Source organism: Lathyrus oleraceus, chromosome 5 (assembly GCF_024323335.1).
Source record: "Lathyrus oleraceus cultivar Zhongwan6 chromosome 5, CAAS_Psat_ZW6_1.0, whole genome shotgun sequence".
NCBI lineage: Eukaryota > Viridiplantae > Streptophyta > Magnoliopsida > Fabales > Fabaceae > Lathyrus > Lathyrus oleraceus.
This window is the reverse complement of record NC_066583.1, coordinates 621,870,141-621,890,603: the sequence shown is the minus strand read 5'-3', so window position 1 is coordinate 621,890,603 and position 20,463 is coordinate 621,870,141. Positions and strand designations below refer to the sequence as shown.

General features: G+C 32.1%; 1 protein-coding gene, 1 long non-coding RNA gene and 1 pseudogene across 6 annotated transcripts; 2 read left to right on the top strand and 1 right to left on the bottom strand.

Moving 5' to 3' along the window:
* Window positions 1–509: 509 nt before the first annotated feature.
* On the top strand, window positions 510–2,370 carry LOC127087183 (uncharacterized). The gene is made up of 4 exons (XR_007789792.1): window positions 510–767; window positions 924–1,004; window positions 1,832–1,883; window positions 1,976–2,370. It is a non-coding gene; the product is annotated as an uncharacterized LOC127087183 (long non-coding RNA).
* Window positions 2,371–11,323: 8,953 nt separating this feature from the next.
* Window positions 11,324–12,847, top strand: LOC127082499 (uncharacterized; annotated as a pseudogene).
* A 2,018-nt stretch (window positions 12,848–14,865) lies between these two features.
* On the bottom strand, window positions 14,866–19,889 carry LOC127087182 (telomere repeat-binding protein 2). 5 transcript variants are annotated; one of them, XM_051028047.1, is made up of 11 exons: window positions 19,771–19,888; window positions 19,624–19,675; window positions 18,577–18,746; window positions 17,543–18,467; window positions 17,230–17,445; window positions 17,087–17,152; window positions 16,912–16,991; window positions 16,580–16,821; window positions 15,954–16,292; window positions 15,762–15,825; window positions 14,866–15,339 (listed from the first exon to the last, which is right to left on the bottom strand). In XM_051028047.1, the coding sequence occupies exons 3-11, from the start codon at window positions 18,655–18,657 to the stop codon at window positions 15,181–15,183; spliced, it is 2,172 nt and encodes a 723-aa protein (XP_050884004.1). In that variant the 5' UTR covers window positions 18,658–18,746; window positions 19,624–19,675; window positions 19,771–19,888; the 3' UTR covers window positions 14,866–15,180. The 5 variants fall into 5 exon arrangements, with proteins under 5 accessions (XP_050884004.1, XP_050884006.1, XP_050884005.1 ...); XM_051028049.1 differs by lacking the exon at window positions 19,624–19,675; XM_051028048.1 differs by lacking the exons at window positions 19,624–19,675; window positions 19,771–19,888 and adding an exon at window positions 19,384–19,480.
* Window positions 19,890–20,463: the final 574 nt, after the last annotated feature.

Here is a 20,463-nt window from a genome sequence, read left to right as displayed (position 1 = left end):
ATTTTTTAGCATATATTTTCCATCTAGGTATAAATTGAAGTCGGGAATTCAACTTTGAAGACATTGTTCTTTATATAGATATAATTTTTTTTAATACTTATTGAAACTCTGATAGATAAGTAAAGGCGAAAAATTTTATTCTCTTATTTTTATAATGAGGTTCATGTAAATGTTCTAACTAAAAAAAGTGTATATTGACCCATTACCTATATTAAAGTATTATAGGTTAATTCTTTTCTTCTATTCTAGAAGTCAATAATTAAATATATTTATTTGTTAATACTTTGATTTATTTGTCAATGTGGTTATATAGGCCAACTTGTACACTACCTACTAAAATGGTCACACAATCATAGAAACTCATATGTTTCATCATACACATACAAAACCCAAAAATACCTTTTAGAGATCGATTTTGTTTGTCACTAAATCATTCACAAATAGTGGCGGAACATGGCACGACCACCCCAAACTTTTTTTTATACAGTGAAAATACTAAAATATCCTTAGTTATAATAAAAAATAACAAAATTGTCCTTAGAACCAAACAAAACCTAACTTTTCTCATTCAGAAGATATCTCTCTCGTTCAACTGTTCAAGTTTCATAAAAAATGAATTCTTGAGAAACCCACACCGCCCACGTCGCCGCCGGTACAAGACTCGTTCGTCCCACCATCCACGTCGTCGCCAGAGACCGTCGAGTTTGTTTTCAGCAATCCATCTTGATCTTCTTCATCTAACTTGCTTCTCTTCTCTTGAATCTTGAGTAAGATTTAATATTGTTTTTGATAATCAAATATGTGTTTTTGAATTCATCTTGGTTTCTATTCTCATTATTTTGGTAAAAAAAATTAGTAACAAATTGTTAAGATTTTTGTTATTTTTAATAATATTGTGATAATGTGATTTTGGTTTGTTTTAGGTTGGTGTTCGGTTATGGCTTGAAGTAATATTGAAATGTTGTAATTCACTATTTCTTGAATCAGTAAAAGATCACCTAAAGGTAACAGCTTGAGCTTGTTCTGTTATGTTCTGGTTTGAAGTAATATTGGTGTGTGTTTGAAGTAATGTGTTTGAAGTAATATTGGTTTCTATATCATTGAAGTAATATTGGTGTGTGTTTGAAGTAAAAAAACCTGAATTGAAGTAATATTGGTGTGTTTGAAGTTCTGTTCTTGTTCCCACTTGGTTTCTATATCATTAATTAAACAAAAATGATATCCTTACATTTGTTTATACACCTACACCGTATAAACATATTGGTCTTTTTGTAATTCATTAATTTAATAGGTGTAAGTTGGTCATTTGTACTTTAGGTTTTAGGGTAACTCAAAATCACACACATCACTGCAGAGTGTACGTTGAATATTGAAGTTGCTCTCTCAAAAATCCGTTGCTCTCTCCATCTCCATCTCCATCTCGTCACCGCCGCGCGCCGCGTCTCCATCTCATCACCGTCGCGCGCCGCGTCTCCATCTCATTACCGCGGCGTCTCCATCTCCGTCACCGTTGCGTCTCCGTCACAGCGTCTCTGTTTCCGTCTCCATCTCTGTCACCGCCACCGCGTCCTTCCGTCTTCATCTTCTACGTGTCATCCTGTTCGTCTTCATCATCTCCGTCTCAAAGTTAGATGGTTACACTTCCACCATATTAACACTGGAAATTTAGGGTCAACGCCTTTTAGGATGACATTTACAGTGGAACCAGAAGCATGTACAAGATTCCTTTGAAATTTAGGGTTTAGGTTGAGTGATTTATGTGTTTCTTTGATTTTTAATTTCATGGTTGTAGTACTGATTATGTGTTTTTTTGGTTTTGTTTTGTTATTAGGTGATTTATTGTCGAAACTATGACATCATCAAAAAATGGCGACGAAACTGAAGTAAGTAATAAGTATAGGTTTAAACTTTTATTTGTTTACATATTGTAGTTGGTTTGCACGGTTGATTAATCAAGTTTTTTCATGAACTTAAGGTGCGAATGAGGCATAGCTGAATTCCGGTGAATTTGAGCACCATCAATGAAAAGTTAACAAAAACTCAACGTGCTCACATCGAATGCACCCCATTCAAATGAGCGATGAATATTTCTAACAACTTCTCAATCTCAGGTGGTTTATTATGGGAGTTGGTAAGTAGATGGGATGTACGTAGTAGGGGATTTAGGGTTAGGGATAGAATAGTTCCCTTTACTCCAGTTGATGTTTCTTTTGCTCTTGGACTGTCTATTGTTGGTAAGTCTCTAGTAGTAGAAGAAGATCAACAATGTGAAACATTAGATTTATTTAAAGGGGCTGATATAACCATTAACAATATCCACAAACAACTTCGTTACCATAAGAAAAAATTAGTTAATTTTGTTAGACTTTACATATTACTTGCATTTGCGGAGTTTTACTTTCCCAAAACAGGGAATAAGGTATTTACGGGATTTGTTAAGCAATTAAATGATTTGGATTCCCTTGATGCCCATAGTTGGGGCATTGTTGTTTATAACTTTGTGGTTTCTAGTTTATGTGAGTCTTCAGTTGTGTTGAAGGAGGGGAAAAATAAGGCACAAAGACATTTAAACGGGTGTGCTGCCATATTGCAGGTAAATATATTATACTACTTTATAGTTCCATCTTGTGTTTTGAAACTTTTCAATTTTGAAATTTACAACTCCTAATATTTGTTACAGATTTGGGCATTCAACCACTTATCTTTAGGGAAAGCACAAACTGTTTCTAGGTTTAGTTTTCCACGTGTATTGAATTGGCCGGTTATAAGTATGCAGAAGAAAAATATTGAAAAAGCATTTGAAAAAAATATGGTAAGATTTTGTGTGTTTGAATTGAGAAAATTATTTTTTCTAAATATGACATAGTCAATGCTACTCTGTTTGGACAAGGATAACAGTTTGTGGATGTTATTAATTATCATAGATTGGTGGCTGAGAATAAAGATTTTAAAGAGAGGATAGTAGTTCTTGAATATGAAGTGAGGATGATGTAAGAGGCGGGAGTTAACACTCCGTTTGAGGAGGAGGTTGTTCAAGATGATCGACAACTTGTGAACTTTATCATTGAAGATGAAGTAGGAACTTTGGCTGGAGATGTTGGACATAACACTCCATATAATGATGATGCCAATGTTGCGAAAAATCAATCAAAGTCTAAATCCAACATGGCTACAAGAATGAGGAAGAAACCAAGGAAGTATGGAAAAAGAAAAGAATAGTTGAAGAAGAGATGAGTAGATTGACATCATCATTAAATGGAGTGTTATGTCTAACATCTCCAGCCAAAGTTTCTATTTCATCTTCAGTGATAAAGTTCACAAGTTGTCGATCATCTTGAACAACCTCCTCCTCAAACGGAGTGTTAACTCTCGCCTCTTTCATCATCCTCACTTCATACTCAAGAACTACTATCCTCTCTTTAAAATCTTTATTCTCAGCCACCAATCTATGATAGTTAATAACATTCACAAACTGTTGTCCTTGTTCAAACAGAGCAGCATTGACCATGTCATATTTTAGCTCTTCTTCTGTTGCAACCACTCTATCAATTATCTAACAAAATAAAAGTCAATCAACACACAACAATAGAAAAAATAATTTTCTCAATTCAAACACACAAAATCTTACCATATTTTTTTCAAATGCTTTTTCAATATTTTTCTTCTGCATACTTATAACCGGCCAATTCAATATACGTGGAAAACTAAACCTAGAAACAGTTGGTGCTTTCCCCAAAGATAAGTGGTTGAATGTCAAAATCTGTAACAAATATTAGGAATTGTAAATTTCAAAATTGAAAAGTTTCAAAACACAAGATGGAACTATAAAGTAGTATAATATATTTACCTGCAATATGGCAGCACCCGTTTAAATGTCTTTGTGCCTTATTTTTTCTCCTTCAACACCACTAAAGACTCACATAAACTAGAAACAACAATGCCCCAACTATGGGCATCAAGGGAATCCAATTGCTTTATAAATACCTTATTCCCTGTTTTGGGAAAGTAAAACTCCGCAAATGCAAGTAATATGTAAAGTTTAACTAATTTTTTCTTATAGTAACGAAGTTGTTTGCGGATATTGTTAATGGTTATATCAGCACCTTTAAATAGATCTAATGTTTCGCATTGTTGATCTTCTTCTACTACTAGAGACTTACCAACAATAGACAATCCAAGAGCAAAAGAAACATCAATTGGAGTAAAGAGAACTATTCCATCCCATCTACTTACCAACTCCCATAATAAACCACCTGAGATTGCGAAGTTGTTAGAAATATCCACCGCCCATTTGAATGGGGTGCATTCGATGTGAGCACAATGAGTTTTTGTTAACTTTTCATTGATGCTGCTCAAATTCACCGGGATACAGCTATGCCTCATTTGCACCTTAAGTTCATGAAAAAACTTGATTAACCAACTACAATATGTAAACAAATAAAAGTTTAAACCTATGCCTATTACTTACTTCAGTTTCGTCGTCATTTTTTGATGATGTCATAGTTTCGGCAATGAATCACCTAATAACAAAACAGAACCAAAAAAACACATAATCAGTACTACAACCATGGAATTAAAAACCAAAGAAACACATAAATCACTCAACCTAAACCCTAAATTTCAAAGGAATCTTGTACATGCTTCTGGTTCCACTGTAAATGTCATCCTAAAAGGCGTTAACCCTAAATTTCTAGTGTTAATATGGTGGAAGTGTAACCATCTAACCTTGAGACGAAGATGATGAAGACGAACAGGATGACACGTAGAAGATGAAGACGGAAGGATGCGATGGCGGTGACGGAGATGGAGACGTCGCGGTAACAAGATGGAGACGCGGCGGTGACAAGATGGAGATGGAGAGCGCAACTGATTTTTGAGAGAGCAACTTCAATATTCAGTGTACACTCTGCAGTGATGTGTGTGCTTTTGAGTTACCTTAAAACCTAAAGTACAAATGACCAACTTACCCCTATTAAATTAATGAATTACAAAAAGACCAATATGTTCATACGGTGTAGGTGTATAAACAAATGTAAGGATATCATTTCTGTTATTTTAAATACTATTCTTACACTGTTCATACGGTGTAGTGTATGAATCAAGTGTAAGAATAGCAAACCTGTTAATTAAATAAGTAATACACTAATACTGTAGTGGAATCCAAAAAGAGTAAGGGTTGTATGAATCATATTTGTTTTTCATTTTTTAAAATATGTTTTAGAAAAGTGTTTAAGAGAACTATTAAAAAATTCATTTGGTAATATGACTATTTAAAAATGAGAATGTAGAAATATTTGTTTGATAAATTATTTTTAAAAATAAAAAATGATAATCCAATTTTTAAAAATGATTTTTTAACTAATATAAAATGAAAAAGACTTTTAATAAATAATAATTAAATTTTTAATAACTCATATTTAAATATTCAAATATAAATTTTATTATTAAATAAAATCGAGATAGAAATTTCTTATGATTAAATATATGATTTAATTCTTTTTTAGAGTCAATTTAATAACTTGTTCACACAAAATATTTTGTTATCAAAGTTTTATAGCGTGTATCAATATCTGAAGCATACATATGAAATCAAATTAACATAAATATTTAGAAATAATCACTAAAATTCAAAGTTGCTTGTATGAAAATCTAATAGAGAGATAATTAGTTCACTTAATTGTTATGGTGTACCCACATCTCATCTCTAATATGATTTCTCTTCATTGTCATTTCAGGTGCACCTTCATTAGATAACCTTGTTAAGTTGTCGACATTGGAACTTATTCCTTCTATGATATGACCTTCTTGTATTCCCTCAAGTTCAATAGGATCCATTTCTTCCCATATCCTAAACAACTCGTCAGGTAAATTCCACTTGTGTATGTAATTGTGAGTAGCACAACACACAATAACTATGAGTCGTTGTCTATAAGGTTTATAAGGAGACATCAACTTTAAAATAGGAAATCTATTTTTCAGCACCCCAAAACAACGCTCAATTGTCATCCTTAAAGACAAGTGTCTATAGTTAAATAACTCTTCCGGACTTCTGAATTGTCTACTTTGACCTCTATATTCTTGTGCATGATACCTTTCACCCCTATAAGGGGGAAGAAAATCTCCGATACATGGATACCCAGAATCAACGAGATAAAAGGAACCTTCATCAAATAAAATATATGTTAGTTCAATTTTGTTAATTTCATTGAACATAATTTTATGTTGATATTATGACTTACCTCTAGGTGGCCAAGGAAATTAAGCATTTTGATTTGTAATTGTGTCCAAAAGAATCTTTGAATCATGTGCACATCCTTCCCGTCCTGAAGATACATACGTAAACATCATGTTAAAATCACAAGCACACATGACATTCTATGTGATTGTTGCCTTTCTATCTCTACATGAAATTTGTTTTTCTGCAGGAACCGATGCACTGATATATGTACCATCAATCGCACCTATGTAATTCTTTAAGTCATAACCCAAATAATATGAATAAGTAAACCATAATCAAATTATGTTGAAATAAAGATACAACTACAATAGAAGAATACGAATTATGTCCATACCTTAAACCAAGAATAGTATTTTGAATTATTTTTAATTCTTTCGGGCAACTCTTTGGACTCTTGCTTTATTAGTTTCTTTCCAAATCGACAAATTTCCCTTAATACCTCCTTAAAATTGTGTGATATTGTTTCAGTGGAATGTTGAAAGCGGATTGAAGCAACTTCATGATGAACATTATAACCAATTATGAATAAAAATGTAGCAACCTTCTCTTCAATAAGCACATCTCTTGAGTCACATAAGTAGTTTTTCTCCCTCAATTCATTACAGAAATTAATAAAACATTCTTTCTTTGTTCAAAATAAATCAAAACAACTTGTTCCATATTCATTTAATACTTCAGCAACAAACTCACGACCAATCAATGAAGATGTCAAAACCTTTTCTTTGTTAAAGTATTTCTGATGATAGTTATAAATCATACTATTAAAGAGAAATTCTGCGAATTCATCATCACTTTTATTAATATCAATTCTGGTTAGAACTTGTCATACAATTTAATAACAAAACTTTAAGAACGGTACATTCAATAAAAATAAAATAAAAAGGTTTTATAACATAACTATAAAATTCAAAATAATGCATAAAAACACAAACAATTGTTAGCAAACAGAACAAAGTACGCAATCATAAAAACAATAAAAAAGTACTAAGAGAAGTATGTCTCATTACTATCACCATAAGTTCAAGTAAGACTTTATCCTTAAATTCTAAGTACCCATCCACGTTTCCTCTTAACAGACATGGTGATGAACACTTCTTTCCAATCAGGATTCATAAACTTTTCCAAAGCTTTTCCATATGCATCATGTGGAATGTCTTCCATCTCATCCAGAACAGTCACACACTTAGTAAGAGAGTTGTCTGATGTTATACGTGAAGTAGCCTCCACACTCCTATCCATATACCTCTCAGCTTTTGCCAAAGATGATTTAGCCCATGCCGAAAGTGTCTCTCCCATCATATGTGATGTAGACTCTTTCTTGGATCGTATTTGAACTTGTCTCTTTCCACTACGTGTGATGTGCTCAACTTCATGTAGATCATCGTCTAAACTATCATTATCAACACGTACATGACTCACACTCCCATTGTTAAGGTATTAATTGTCAAGCTCATTTTCTTCATCTATATTTGGAGGGTCTTGGGTAGATGAATGATGAAGTACTTCAGTTGCATTATTTTTGTTGAATATGATTTCCAACAACTTATTATGATCACACCCTTTCTTTTGGAATTTAGAAGCTTTATCATGTACCTAAAATCAGTTGCAAATAGATTAAAAACTTTCAAAATATTATAACTATATTTAACAAACAGTAAACGCATTGTGATCAAATTGTTAAACAACCAATAAAATATTTCTCAACCCACATTCTATAACCATTCAATTTTCCTCACAATCAACCTTCAATCACATTGATACATTACAAAAAGAACACTAACTTAGCAAATAGACATCTTCTGTCAAACTAAAACTCCAAGATCCCATTAATTAAAAAAATCATAAATCAATAACATGTTTTGTCAAACTAGAACTCTAAGGTTAGTCATCTATGGCGTATGTCGATAAGAAAGCATTATAATATTATCACATTATGAAGATTGAGGCAATAACTAACATACTACCATGTCATTTAATTCGAAAGAGGTAATCCAATAAATAAAGCTAACCACACATTTATTTGAAGGCAATAACTAACATATTATCCTATAGTTTTGTGACTTTCGATATATTTAATCATAAAATTGTCTATTTAGTGACATTTTGTGATCTAGTTTTCCTATAGTTTGGATGACTTTCGATTTTTTGTGTCTGCTATTGTTGGATCAATAAGTAGCAACGTTACAATAGTTAATTGGTGTGTCTGAATATTTTCAATTGTGAATATGATGATTCTTATTACAATCATTTATACAACTACTAACTTTCATGAGATTAGACCCTAACCCTAGCCCTTTACATCTGTCACCGAAGCAGTTACAGTCGGCACTGCTTATGTGGGGCATTTTACAGCCAACCCAAAATACCTCAAGGTTTATAAAAGACAAATTGTACTTAGTAAGAAAATAAATTTTCATTGTTAAACCTTATCCTTAGCAAATTCAAATTAAAAACACTTGCTTAAGCTTCACAAGTTCTGTTGTAACTAGCAAACATATTATATCAACCATGTTCTAAATAGCAACTTGTAAATAGAGTAAAATACTACCGTTCTTAAGAATCATGGAAAATAGGCTCTAGAGTTACCACAACCTCCCCTTACCCCTAATGATAATCAATTTAGAAAAAATATTCAGCCAATATAAATCATAGTACAATAAAATATATAGAAGAAACATTGTAAAACAAATTTGACAACATCTCTTGAAACATTCAAACATACCAAATTATAAATTATAAGCAACATACCTTAAGATGATTTCTTCAGACCTCTTCACTTGTAGTAACTGTGTTTGTTTCTGCGTTCCACCCAAATCTGATATTTTGCAAGAGTGAATAAAACTCACGATACATGACCCGCAACCTATGCATTTTTGCCTTTAGTTGTCCGGTTTTAAATTATTGATTAGTTATGCAACTCAAATTAGTAGTCATTGAGATCCATGTTCTATTATGAAACACACCATTTGACATATTTCCTTTTGTAACTTCATCAACCATAATGTCAAAGAAAGCTTTAGGTACAAAATCAGGCCAAAGCTTTGAGTCACTAATGTCAACATTAGTTGTCATCTATCATAAAAATAAGCAACTTAGGAAATCTATAATAAAGTCACACATAGTCATTCACAAGAATAAAAAACATAAGCATGTTTTATTGCCTCAAGTCCAACGAAAACTATTTCTCAACAAATAAATAATTCAAAATTTTGAAGAACATACAAGATTATCATGGCATAGAAACATAATAAACAATCAGATACAAGTTTATTTATAGGAGCAAGTAAATGACTAAGCAATAAAATGTAGATTACAGTAGCAATATATTGACTAAAATAATTCTGAATTTTAATTTCAATATCATTGTTTCTCTACTGTCATGGTATTTACTATGAGTTTGTGATAACTTTTTTGAGTTCAATTGTTTGGTAGGTGTCCAAGACATTTGTCTAAGGAGAAAATTCTTTTAGAACCAATACAAGACCATATCATATCATGTCTAATCCTCTATTTATATTCCTTTAGTTATTATACTAGTGTACATAGTATATGCTTGAAAAAGGAAAACTCTAATATCTAAGCACTATAGGAAAGAAACATAAGTATTGTAACTTGAAGCCTACTTCTAGATTACTTCAGATATGCTTTTCAATATTGGTTTCCACTCCCCTAGAGAAACATAGTACTTTTTTACCGAAGTAAGAGTAATATTAAATTTGATCTCTAGAAAGGGCAATTGTGTTATCTTTTTAGCCTTTTAAAGCTTTTGTATACATACATTAATCTAATTGCCATTACAAAACATAAATTAATCTAATTAATAAGAATATATGACTTAGCAAAAAAATAAAATAATAAGAGGAGTATTCTATCCACCTATCAGAAAAATATCTCGCACCAATAGAAGCAGAGTATTGTAGTAAGAAAAAATAGAAATCTAGCAGAAACAGAGAATTTGTTACTTGTGCATCAATGGAAGACGCACCAATAGAAGTAGGTGCAGTCGAGGAAAAGGCTGGCGCAGCCGAGGAAGAGGCAGGCCTGGTCGAGGAGGAGTCTGGCGCAGCGAAATGGGGACGATAGCTATTATTCTTCATGCTTTTTTAAAATCTCAAAGTTGTTTAGAAACAACCAATCACATTATACTTTATACTTTATACTTTATAAATATGCTTTTTCATATGCATTGGTGTCTGATAATTGCATTATACTAAAAAATACTACAACCGTTTTTTACTCCTAAATTATTGAATGCTACAACATACTACAACACTTTTTTACTCCTAAATCATTGAACAAACAATTTTATTCTACTCTAAAACAACATTTCTAAAATATAATTTCCTCACAACTAATCAACACAAAAATGCTTTTATTATCATTTTAGCATGTAATTTTACTAGATCTAAAATTCTAAATTCAGTTTCACAAATGGATAAATTATGCAGAACTAATTCATATCAAATTGAGTTAATCCACCAAAATTTTAAACAAAAATATTCATATAATTTATACTAGATCTAAACTTGAATATTATATACTGTGAAATCTATTGGTACCAAATTAAATTAAGCATATCCATTTTAAATTAGGTTAATCAAACAAAATATTTTGACCTTACAATTCAAGATGAAGAAAATATCAATGGAAAAGTGAAAATAGCAACCCAAAAAATTTGAATCACAAATTATAGAGAAGAAATTGAAGATCATAAACTATAAATCGAATACCGCTGAGTGAAAAATCGGAGATCCTACAACTTTCTCTTCATTGTATTTTCTTTCGTGTGTGTGTGAGAGAGAGAGAATATTGTGTGAGTTTTGTCTTAAGAGAGAGAAGAATTAGGTAAAATAGGTTGTTTTCAACTTGTAGTATATTTTAATATTTGAATTGTAATTTTAAAAATCAAAATTAAAAAATTAAAAACATATTTTATCTCTTTCACTTTTTTAGTTTTCAAAAGTTAAAAACACAAAACAGTTTTTAAAAATTATATTTTAAAAATAGTTTGTCAAATACATTTTTAATTTTTTAATTTTTAAAAACAAAAAACAGTTTTTAGAACGGGAATCAAAGATGCCCTAAATGTCTCTTGCTTTGAGATTTGTTAATAAATATAATTTTATACAAAAGAGACTTTTTGGCCTTGCACGTGTTAATGATGCTACATCTTTAACTCTTAAGAAAAAAAATTGTGATATATTTTGCATAACCTTGATGTCTCTAACATTCGTGGTTAAGGGTATGCTGGTGCTAGCAATATGAGAAGAGAATGGAACGGTTTACAATCACTCTTTATGGTTAAGGGTATGATGGTGCTAACAATATGAGAAGAGAATGGAACGGTTTACAAGCCCTCTTTATGAAGGATTGTCCTTATGCATATTATGTTCATTGTTTTGCCCATAGATTGCAACTTGCTTTGGTTACTGCATCAAGAGAAGTTAAACCAATTCATCCATTTTTTGAGAAGCTGACTTTAATTGTCAATGTTGTTTGTTCTTCTACAAAGTGTCGTGACGAGTTACAAGTTTCTTAGTTAGATGAAATTGAACATTTATTAGAGATTGGTGAGATTGTAACTGGTAAAGGTGAAAATCAAATTGGTACTTTGAAGCGAGCTGAGGATACTCATTGGGGATCACACTTCTCTTATATTTTTAGCTTGATAAATATGTATGAAGAAACTTGTTATGTTTCAAGAAAATTTGCAAAGGAAAGATTAAGTTATGCTTCACGTGAAGATATTGATAGTGCTTACAATTATTTGAAGTCGTTTGATTTCATATTCATATTGCATTTGATGAAAGAAATTATGGGGATCACAAATATGATTTGTCAAGCTTTACAACAACAATCTCAGGATGTAGTTAATGTTATGCACTTGATTTGTACAACAAAAATTCTTATTCAAGAATTAAGAGAAATTGGTTGGGATGAATTGCTTGCTTTTGTGAAAAACATGATATTGAGATTCCTGATTTTAATGATGTTTATTCAACAACAAGATTTGGTTGTTCTCGTCTTGAAGATAACCATTAAGCATTATTTTAGAGTTGAAGTACTTTCACTACCATTGATAGACAATTGCAAGAGTTGAATAACATATTTAGTGAGCAAGTGATTGATTTGCTAACTCTAAGTTATGTTTTGACTCTCAACGATAATTAAAAGGCTTTTAACCTTGATTTCATTTGCACTCTAGTTGAAAAATATTATCCTATGGGTTTTAAGGAGCAAAAAAAGATTAATTTGAAATTTCAACTTCGATATTTTATTATTGACACACGTCAAACATCGAGATTGAATAATTTGTCAACTATTCAAGAATTATGTTCATCTTTGGTTGCAACTGAAAAGAAGCAAAATTATTATTTGATTGATAGACTGCTTCGTCTTATCATGACTCTTCCTGTATCTACAACTACTACGGAAAGATCGTTTTCGGCAATGAAAATTATCAAGACAAGATTGAGAAATAAAATGGAAGTTGGTTTTCTAGGAGATAGCATGGTGATTAACATTGAAAGAGAAATTGCAGCAAATATTGATTCTGAGACTATTATTAATAATTTCAAGCTACTCAAAAATCGTAGAGCATTATTTTAAGGTATTCTTATATAATACTCTATAATATTATGTTCAACTATGTGTTTATTACAATTTAGATATTTTATATACATTATGGTATGAATATTTGATTTATAAATCTATATAATATATTAAATCTGAGCCACGATTTATTTTATTGACAAATTATCATTTAGTTTGCCACATCAATTAAAATCTGATATGATATTTTTCAAAATATAACCATCTAACACTTCTAATATTCATTAACACTTCTAATATTCATTTCACTATAATGTGTAACGTCGCATTCATAAAATCTATAAAAAAAATATTTCTATATTCCACTAAAATTATAAATAATTGTTTTTAGTGAATGAATAATAGTTCATATTTAATCGTTTTAAAACTATAGTAAAAAAAAGTCTTATGAATGCATACAAATTTTTCAAATTTTTTCTAAAATATAATTTTTAATTATATCTACAATTACGTGTTACAAAACTAAATTTAAAATAAAATATTAGACAATCATTTTTTAGCTACAATATATAATTCTTTAAATAAATTTTCTATAATATATTAATAAATTATATTTAATTAACATAAAAAATTCAATTGAATTAAATAATTTGTATATATGTTGAAAATAAATGACATACTCACATACACAAAAAAAAAAAAAACAATATCACTTTTTGGTTTAAAAGTCATGCTCAAATTATTTTATAACTACCGAGACATATTAGAATATGAGTGTCATTTTAAATTTAGTGTCTACCATAATAATTATTTATATGATGTTTGAATTTTAGAATTTAAATTGTCTTTAATCCACATAATGACGAAGAAACAATTATAAAAAAATGACAAAATTTTATACACTTATTTATATTTTTAATTTTAATTTTAATATTTTCTCTTATATATACATGATTATAATATTTTTCTTTTTCACTTAAAATTGCATTGTTTTTTTATTCTCTTCATTCTATTACCTTAATAACAAAAAATTTATATTAAAAAAATAAAATTCCATCAAAACTAATATTATTTAAATAACTCATCTAAGACCGCGCGAGTTTGAATCTAGTTATAATTTAATTTGATTGTCACCCCAAACTTTATAGTACCATTCTGTTATGGTTCACAAAACTACATAATTGACATTGTGGCGACCTTATCTTCTACACCTTCAATCTTAATGTCTTCTTCCACGAAACCCTTCTTCACAAATCCACCTTGCAACAAAAGCGACCTCATCTTCTACACCTTCAACCCTAATGTTTTCTCTCACGAAACCCTTCTTCACAAATCCACCTTGCAACAAAAAAAACTCTTTCCAATGACTAATCCGTTATTTAAGACTCGTCGAAAATCAATTTATGCGAGGCTCATTTAATTCCCGTAAAAAATAAAATAAAAATCCTTCAACTTTAAACTCGGCTGGTTTTGTGAAAAGTGTGCTTAGGAGAAACACATGTCAATGATATTAACGATTTTAAACTACCGTATTTGTAATTCATGTTGTTATTCTCGAATCTAGGTTTGTTGGTTTGGATTATGTTTCAGGTATGGTTATTAATTGCTATTCTTCAATGTTTTTGATGAGTTAATAAAGATAACCAAGAGTTTACATGAAGAAAAGAATGTTCATATTTAGAAAGAGGTTAGATCATTAGTGTATTGAGACTTGTATGTGCTACATTGTGTTGTTTGCACTTCTCTTAAATTTTTTCTTGGGGGTACATAATTGAATATGAAGTTAATTTTTCTCCTTTTTGAACCCATGCAACCACGTGCCCTTCCACTTACACACCAAACATTGGCCATGTAAGAGATAACCTTGTGTTGCTTTGTCTTTTCCTTTATGCCAAAATAAATTTTATAGACTAGGCTAACTTTTTTTAATAGATAAGGTCAAAACATCATCAAACTAAGTCCAAAAAACAAAATAACAAATTAAACCAAGCAATCATCAAGAGGTGAAAAAACCACAATCAATCACTTGTAAAAGATAATTAAAATACACAATAAGAAAAAGTAAACTTGACATAAAAGAAAACTTTATTAGCCAGCCCTTCCTTTATTGCATATAAACCATTTATTTACAAGAAAATAGGCTCTCCCCAAAGGGAAAGAATCATGGTGTTAGCAAAGAGAATGTTTCATATACTCTCCCCTATGCTTCACTTTCTTCCTTGTACTATAATTTTTTTACATGATATAGATAAAGCGACAAACATTGTATCCAAATAAACATATCAATCATAGATACAGAAAAAGCAACCAAAGGTCAGTAACCTGAACACCAAACCAATCTACAAAAGTCACATCACATGGTGCATTGCTATCAACACCCCTCCTACATATTAAAGGAGAAGGCATGTTTCAGGGTGATGCTTGAGCTGTTGTTGGGACCAATATGCATGAGCAGTAAGGACCCTATCCAAAAGTTCTTGGGGGACAGGCTCACCTCTTCTCTGTTGAGGAGATATTCTTGCTGTGTGGACCAATGTTTTCCATTTATCCTGCATTATCCCATACCTATATCACATGCCAGCCCTTTTTTTCTATGCTATATAAGGAAAAAAAATCAAAAGATATATTACAAACAACAATTTCAACATGAACAAATTTTAGTAGGTTTCGATCATGGCCGGTGCGCAAAATTAGTCTTCGCAGTTGCTCATGGGAATACCTTAATTTACCATCAATAGAGCAATAAATAGCTTACCTAATACATAAGCAGTTTACTTGCCTTGTTAGAACAGCTAAGTAGTATTTTTATAGAAGTTAACAGATTATGTACAAGAAAGCATGCTGCCAAAACGTCTTCAAGTGTGATAATCACATTGTATTTAAGATTCGTTTGTATAAAAATACTATAAGTTTCAATAATAAGAAATAAGAGTGTTGCTATATATGTAAAAAGGTGACAGAAGTTTTTTACCTTTAAATCCACATATGTCCTATGCTTTGCATCATCAAATGCACGGAGTTTAACATCACGCCACCTGATTTTTTTAAGGACAGATTCGTAAATTAATAGAGCCATGCACGTGGTTGATTAAGGACTCACTTGTGTAAAACGAGCTTATGAAAATAAACTGAACTAAAATATATATACTATTGTAAAGCTGACCTTCCGGTTCCGAGTCTCTCGACTGCTTCAACCAGTGCCTCCACTTCAGCAACAGAAAACGGCCTACGAATTCGTCGGCGTTGTGAGATCTCAGTTCGCTTTGGCTTCTGGTGACTCTGGTTCACTGGAAGTATATCTAGTCCCTCCGATCCCATTTCAGGAATAGTAACAAGTTCTTTGGAATCTGACAGTTTTTTTCCACCTAACGTATTGATAGGAGAAGGTGCTGAATCGTTATCACTTTCAACAATGTTACCTAAAGTCGTTACTTGATGGTCGGTGTTAGAGAAACCTTGAACCCTTTGAATCGGAAAAACTACAGCTGGACTCGAAGAATGCCTGAATATTAATTCTCTCGTTTTAGATAAAAACGATAATGATAATAATAACAGCAACAACAACATTTCGATGACAACATCTCCAAGGAAAATTGAGATTTCAACAGAAACACTGACAACGTTTTCTTTTTAGTAGGAATCAAACTTGGTATCTTTGGGTTTAAAACACTCACACACACTGCGCACCAACCACCTGCGCTACTAGACCTCGATGGTACTACTGACACAGCATATTCTAGTTCAAGTAGTTGGGATAATTAATGCAATCAATTGCAAGTTAGGCATTACCCTATTAAAGATAGAGGCATGTCTCCACTGGGAACATTAAGAGAATCTTTCACACATGTGATTGGTAGGCTTTGAGAAGCATTAGGCTCCAAGGTGAATCCCAAAGCATCAAGCTCGTCATCGTGAGAAATTCCCGTCTGAAGTAGAGTTTTACTGTCATCTCTAAGTTTCTTTCCATGGAGAATCATACCAACACGCAATCCCCCTCGAAGTAGAGTAGTCACTGCATCCATCACTGCTTTCTGCAGACCAAAATTTTATGTGAACTACGCAACAAGGATCATAGAACATGACTGATAAAGCAGACAAGAATACATAGAACTTTATTGTACCTTCAAGGACGCGACGGTAGCAGTTTCTGGAATCTCAATAAAAAGCTCTGGCACTCTAAATGATTTGATCCTAAGCTTCACTGATTAAAAGAGAGACATCTTCGTGTAAGAACTTGTTTGAAAATATCAATCAAGTCAAAGAGTAATAAAAAAATTGCCTTAAATCTTTGCATACCATGAGAATCTCTAGATTGTAAAGCAGAACGATGATGATATGCTTCCAAGGATGACTTTCCAAGATCTGCATAAAAGATTTGGAATCTATTCAGCAAAATACGGTGCCTTGAATAGGAAGGTTGCATTAATTAAGAGTTAAACCTTTCCGCATCCGAGATGATGAACAAGAAACGCCTTGATTGATGTCATTCTTAGTTGAATAATAAGTGCGGCCACTTCTGATATTTCCATTAGAATTTGAAGTGGAGCTGCAGTCAAAAATCTTCCTCTTTTTGAAAGGAATATTCATTTGAGATATTTGGTGACTATAACTGTTCTTCCTACCGTTGTAAACTGTGTTGAAATTTCTATCCAAAACTAACATGTTTCAAAATCGTAAAAAAGATAAATAAGTGAAGAAACAAAATAAGCCAGTAATCCATATGATAATTAGGCATGACATGACCTAACTCACCATTGTTAGAAAGTGTATCATGCTTTGATTCTCGAGCAACTCTCCGATATTTAGAAGCCAACCTTTTCCTTATTCTTTGATCACCTATACAAGTCTTTGGCCTAAAGGCCTTAGTTTTTGAACTAGGGTGAGCACACCCTGATTTGTTTTCGTCATCATCTCTACTAACTACTGTTACATTGTCACAACCTTTTAACAACGAGCTACGAGGTATGCTATCGTCACGCCCTGACAACTTAGCATTTCCACCTGAAACGACCAGCGCCGGAGGTTTATCATCTATTGGATCCTTAAAACAGCTCGTTCCAGTCTCAGTACCAATTGGCATTTCAGATTTTCGGAGCTCGTCCTTTACTATACTTACGTCAACATCTACGTTGCAATCACTACAATCTGGAAATCCAGAGGATCCTAATTCAACTTTGCTAGTAATATTTTTCATTTCACTGTGGCTTTTTACATCCAACAAAGTGTCGGTAACCAACCTCTCCGATAAACTAGAACTTGTTAATATAGAAGCAATGCATGAACAACCTTCAATTTCAGAATGGGGACTTTCTTTCAAACCTGAATTTAGATCATACTCCTGTAAAGAAAGAGTAGAGATACATTTCCTGTCACTACTTCCGTCATCAGAAAGCTCGGCTTTTAACGGCTTATTTGTATCCACACACCCTTCCTTAACAAATCCTTGTTGAAGCCTTCTCTCACAACTTGCTTCATCAGGAAGCTCAGCTTTGAAAGGTTTATTTCCATCTTGGACTTCTTCTTTAACAAATCCACGCTGATCTTTTTTCATCGTTTCATCACTAGATGTGATTGGATTCTGTTTCTCTTGCAATAGAGTGCCAGATGCTACGGTGGCCAATAAGTCAATCGCGCACATTTGATTGTGTTCCACCCTTGTTTGAAATGTATCCCTTTTCTATGAAACATCATTTAAAAAGAAAGTATTTACATAGAATGTTTTGATAATCATGAAAACCAATAGATAGTACATAATCAGCGCCATAATAGAAGCAGAACTTATTTACCCTAGTTGATCGTGCGGCACGCGGCTTCGTTGGCACCTGACAGCCAACAAATCCATAACCTATCCTCTTCTGCGCCACCATATCACGGAAAACATGCCAAAATAAGGAATGATCAAATTAACTTCTACGCCACAAGTCTTGCTCGACCCTACCAGGCTCAATTTGGAAGCCTGCATTAAACACGCAAATGTGATGTCTCGGACGATTATGGCAAGCGGATACAAATAAAGAATTATGCTACTAATTAAGTTGGTAAGTTGTGAATGACAGAGCATATTGTATGCAAAGATCGTCAAATGAAAAAGAAAAAAAAAAACAAGTTCATATAATACCAAAAAGTAAAAACCTTTGGGCAGAGGAGTAAGAAATAAAACCAGATTCAGATGAAGACACAAAATGAATCAGCAAAGAGTAACATATAATTTGCAAAAGAATCTCATTCTCATACATGATATCATATTCATACAGCAACAGTCTTCTGAAAACTCCAAACGCAAATTTATAAAAAGAAAAAAGAGAGAATAAAAGTTGAAAAAGAACACAAGAAAGCGATTCCAAAACAAAACCAGATTCCAGAATCCAGACATATTCACGAGAAACAGAAGTAAGCAAAATTCAGACAAAAGTCACAGAACCGATCTTAAACCTCGGAAAAGAAAATGGATCTCATAAAAAAGATAACAAATTCAACAAACAAAAGCAAAAAAAAAAACCTACGACGTGTAGCAAAATGAAAAACATAGATCAAATCATCACAAACTAGAACTAAAGAAAATGAAAGATCAACAAAACCAATTGAGTGCATACGGAGATAAAGAGAAAGAGAGAGAAAGTAACATAAAATGAAACAAGTCACGAATTGTGTAAACTGTGTTCGTGTGTCCCAACAACACAAACAGTCCCGAAACAAAAACAACACACGTCAAAAAATTTCAACACCAACTTATCTCAAACCCCAAGGATAAACCCAACAGTTTTGTTTCCCAATAAAACAAACAAAGTTAGCATAGTTTAAGGAAATAGACAAAGGTTAAACACGACGATCACCTCTTAACACAGATTGTTGTTCAAAGATCAAATCTCAAACTCCTAAAAAAAACTGAAACGTAGGAAAATTCAAGCAAAATGTGAGATCGGGGACATGAAAAAGGTCACTCATTTATTTATCGAAAAAAAAAACATGAGTTCAAGTACCCATTTTGAAAATAGTTTGGTTAAGGTTGTTGGGTATGTTGTTGTTGTGCGTATGATGTGTTTGTGTTAATGTTTTCTGTCTGAATCTCAAAGTAAAACCCTGTGAAAAAACCACGACAGTTTTGGCTTAAACCCCAGGAGTTTATAGCATTGACCGCGTGTAACCGGTTCTATCGGTGGTTATGGGAAAAACTACCGGATATAGCGGGTGAATGGTAAAGACACCTTTAGACCTGTTCTACGCAACTGGGTAGTAAAAGAGCTGGTTGATATGATGTTGACACGTGGAATGTGTTTGGATCTTGTGGCTGATTCTGGTCCGCATGATCGTGAATAACGCTTAGTCACTCGCATTTTCTTTTTTGTTTTGACATTTTTTATGATTATTTTCTGAAAAAAATTGACATTGGTTTGAATGTGATTTGTACTTGTGGGAATTTTTGTCAGTTCAGTTTATTACATCAACCACATAGTAAATAAATATTCTTTTTTTTTCAATGGGGATTGCGGAAAACTGCACATCAAATATTGAATTATTATTACTCTTGATTTTCTTAATTATTGAATCATGTTTTTTTTACCCAGCGAGTTAAAGTGTTTTATAACATTAATATTAGTATAGTCCTTGGTCAATATCTTATTTTTACGTTATTTCTCGAACCTTATCTTATTCGATTTGTTGTTGAATAAATT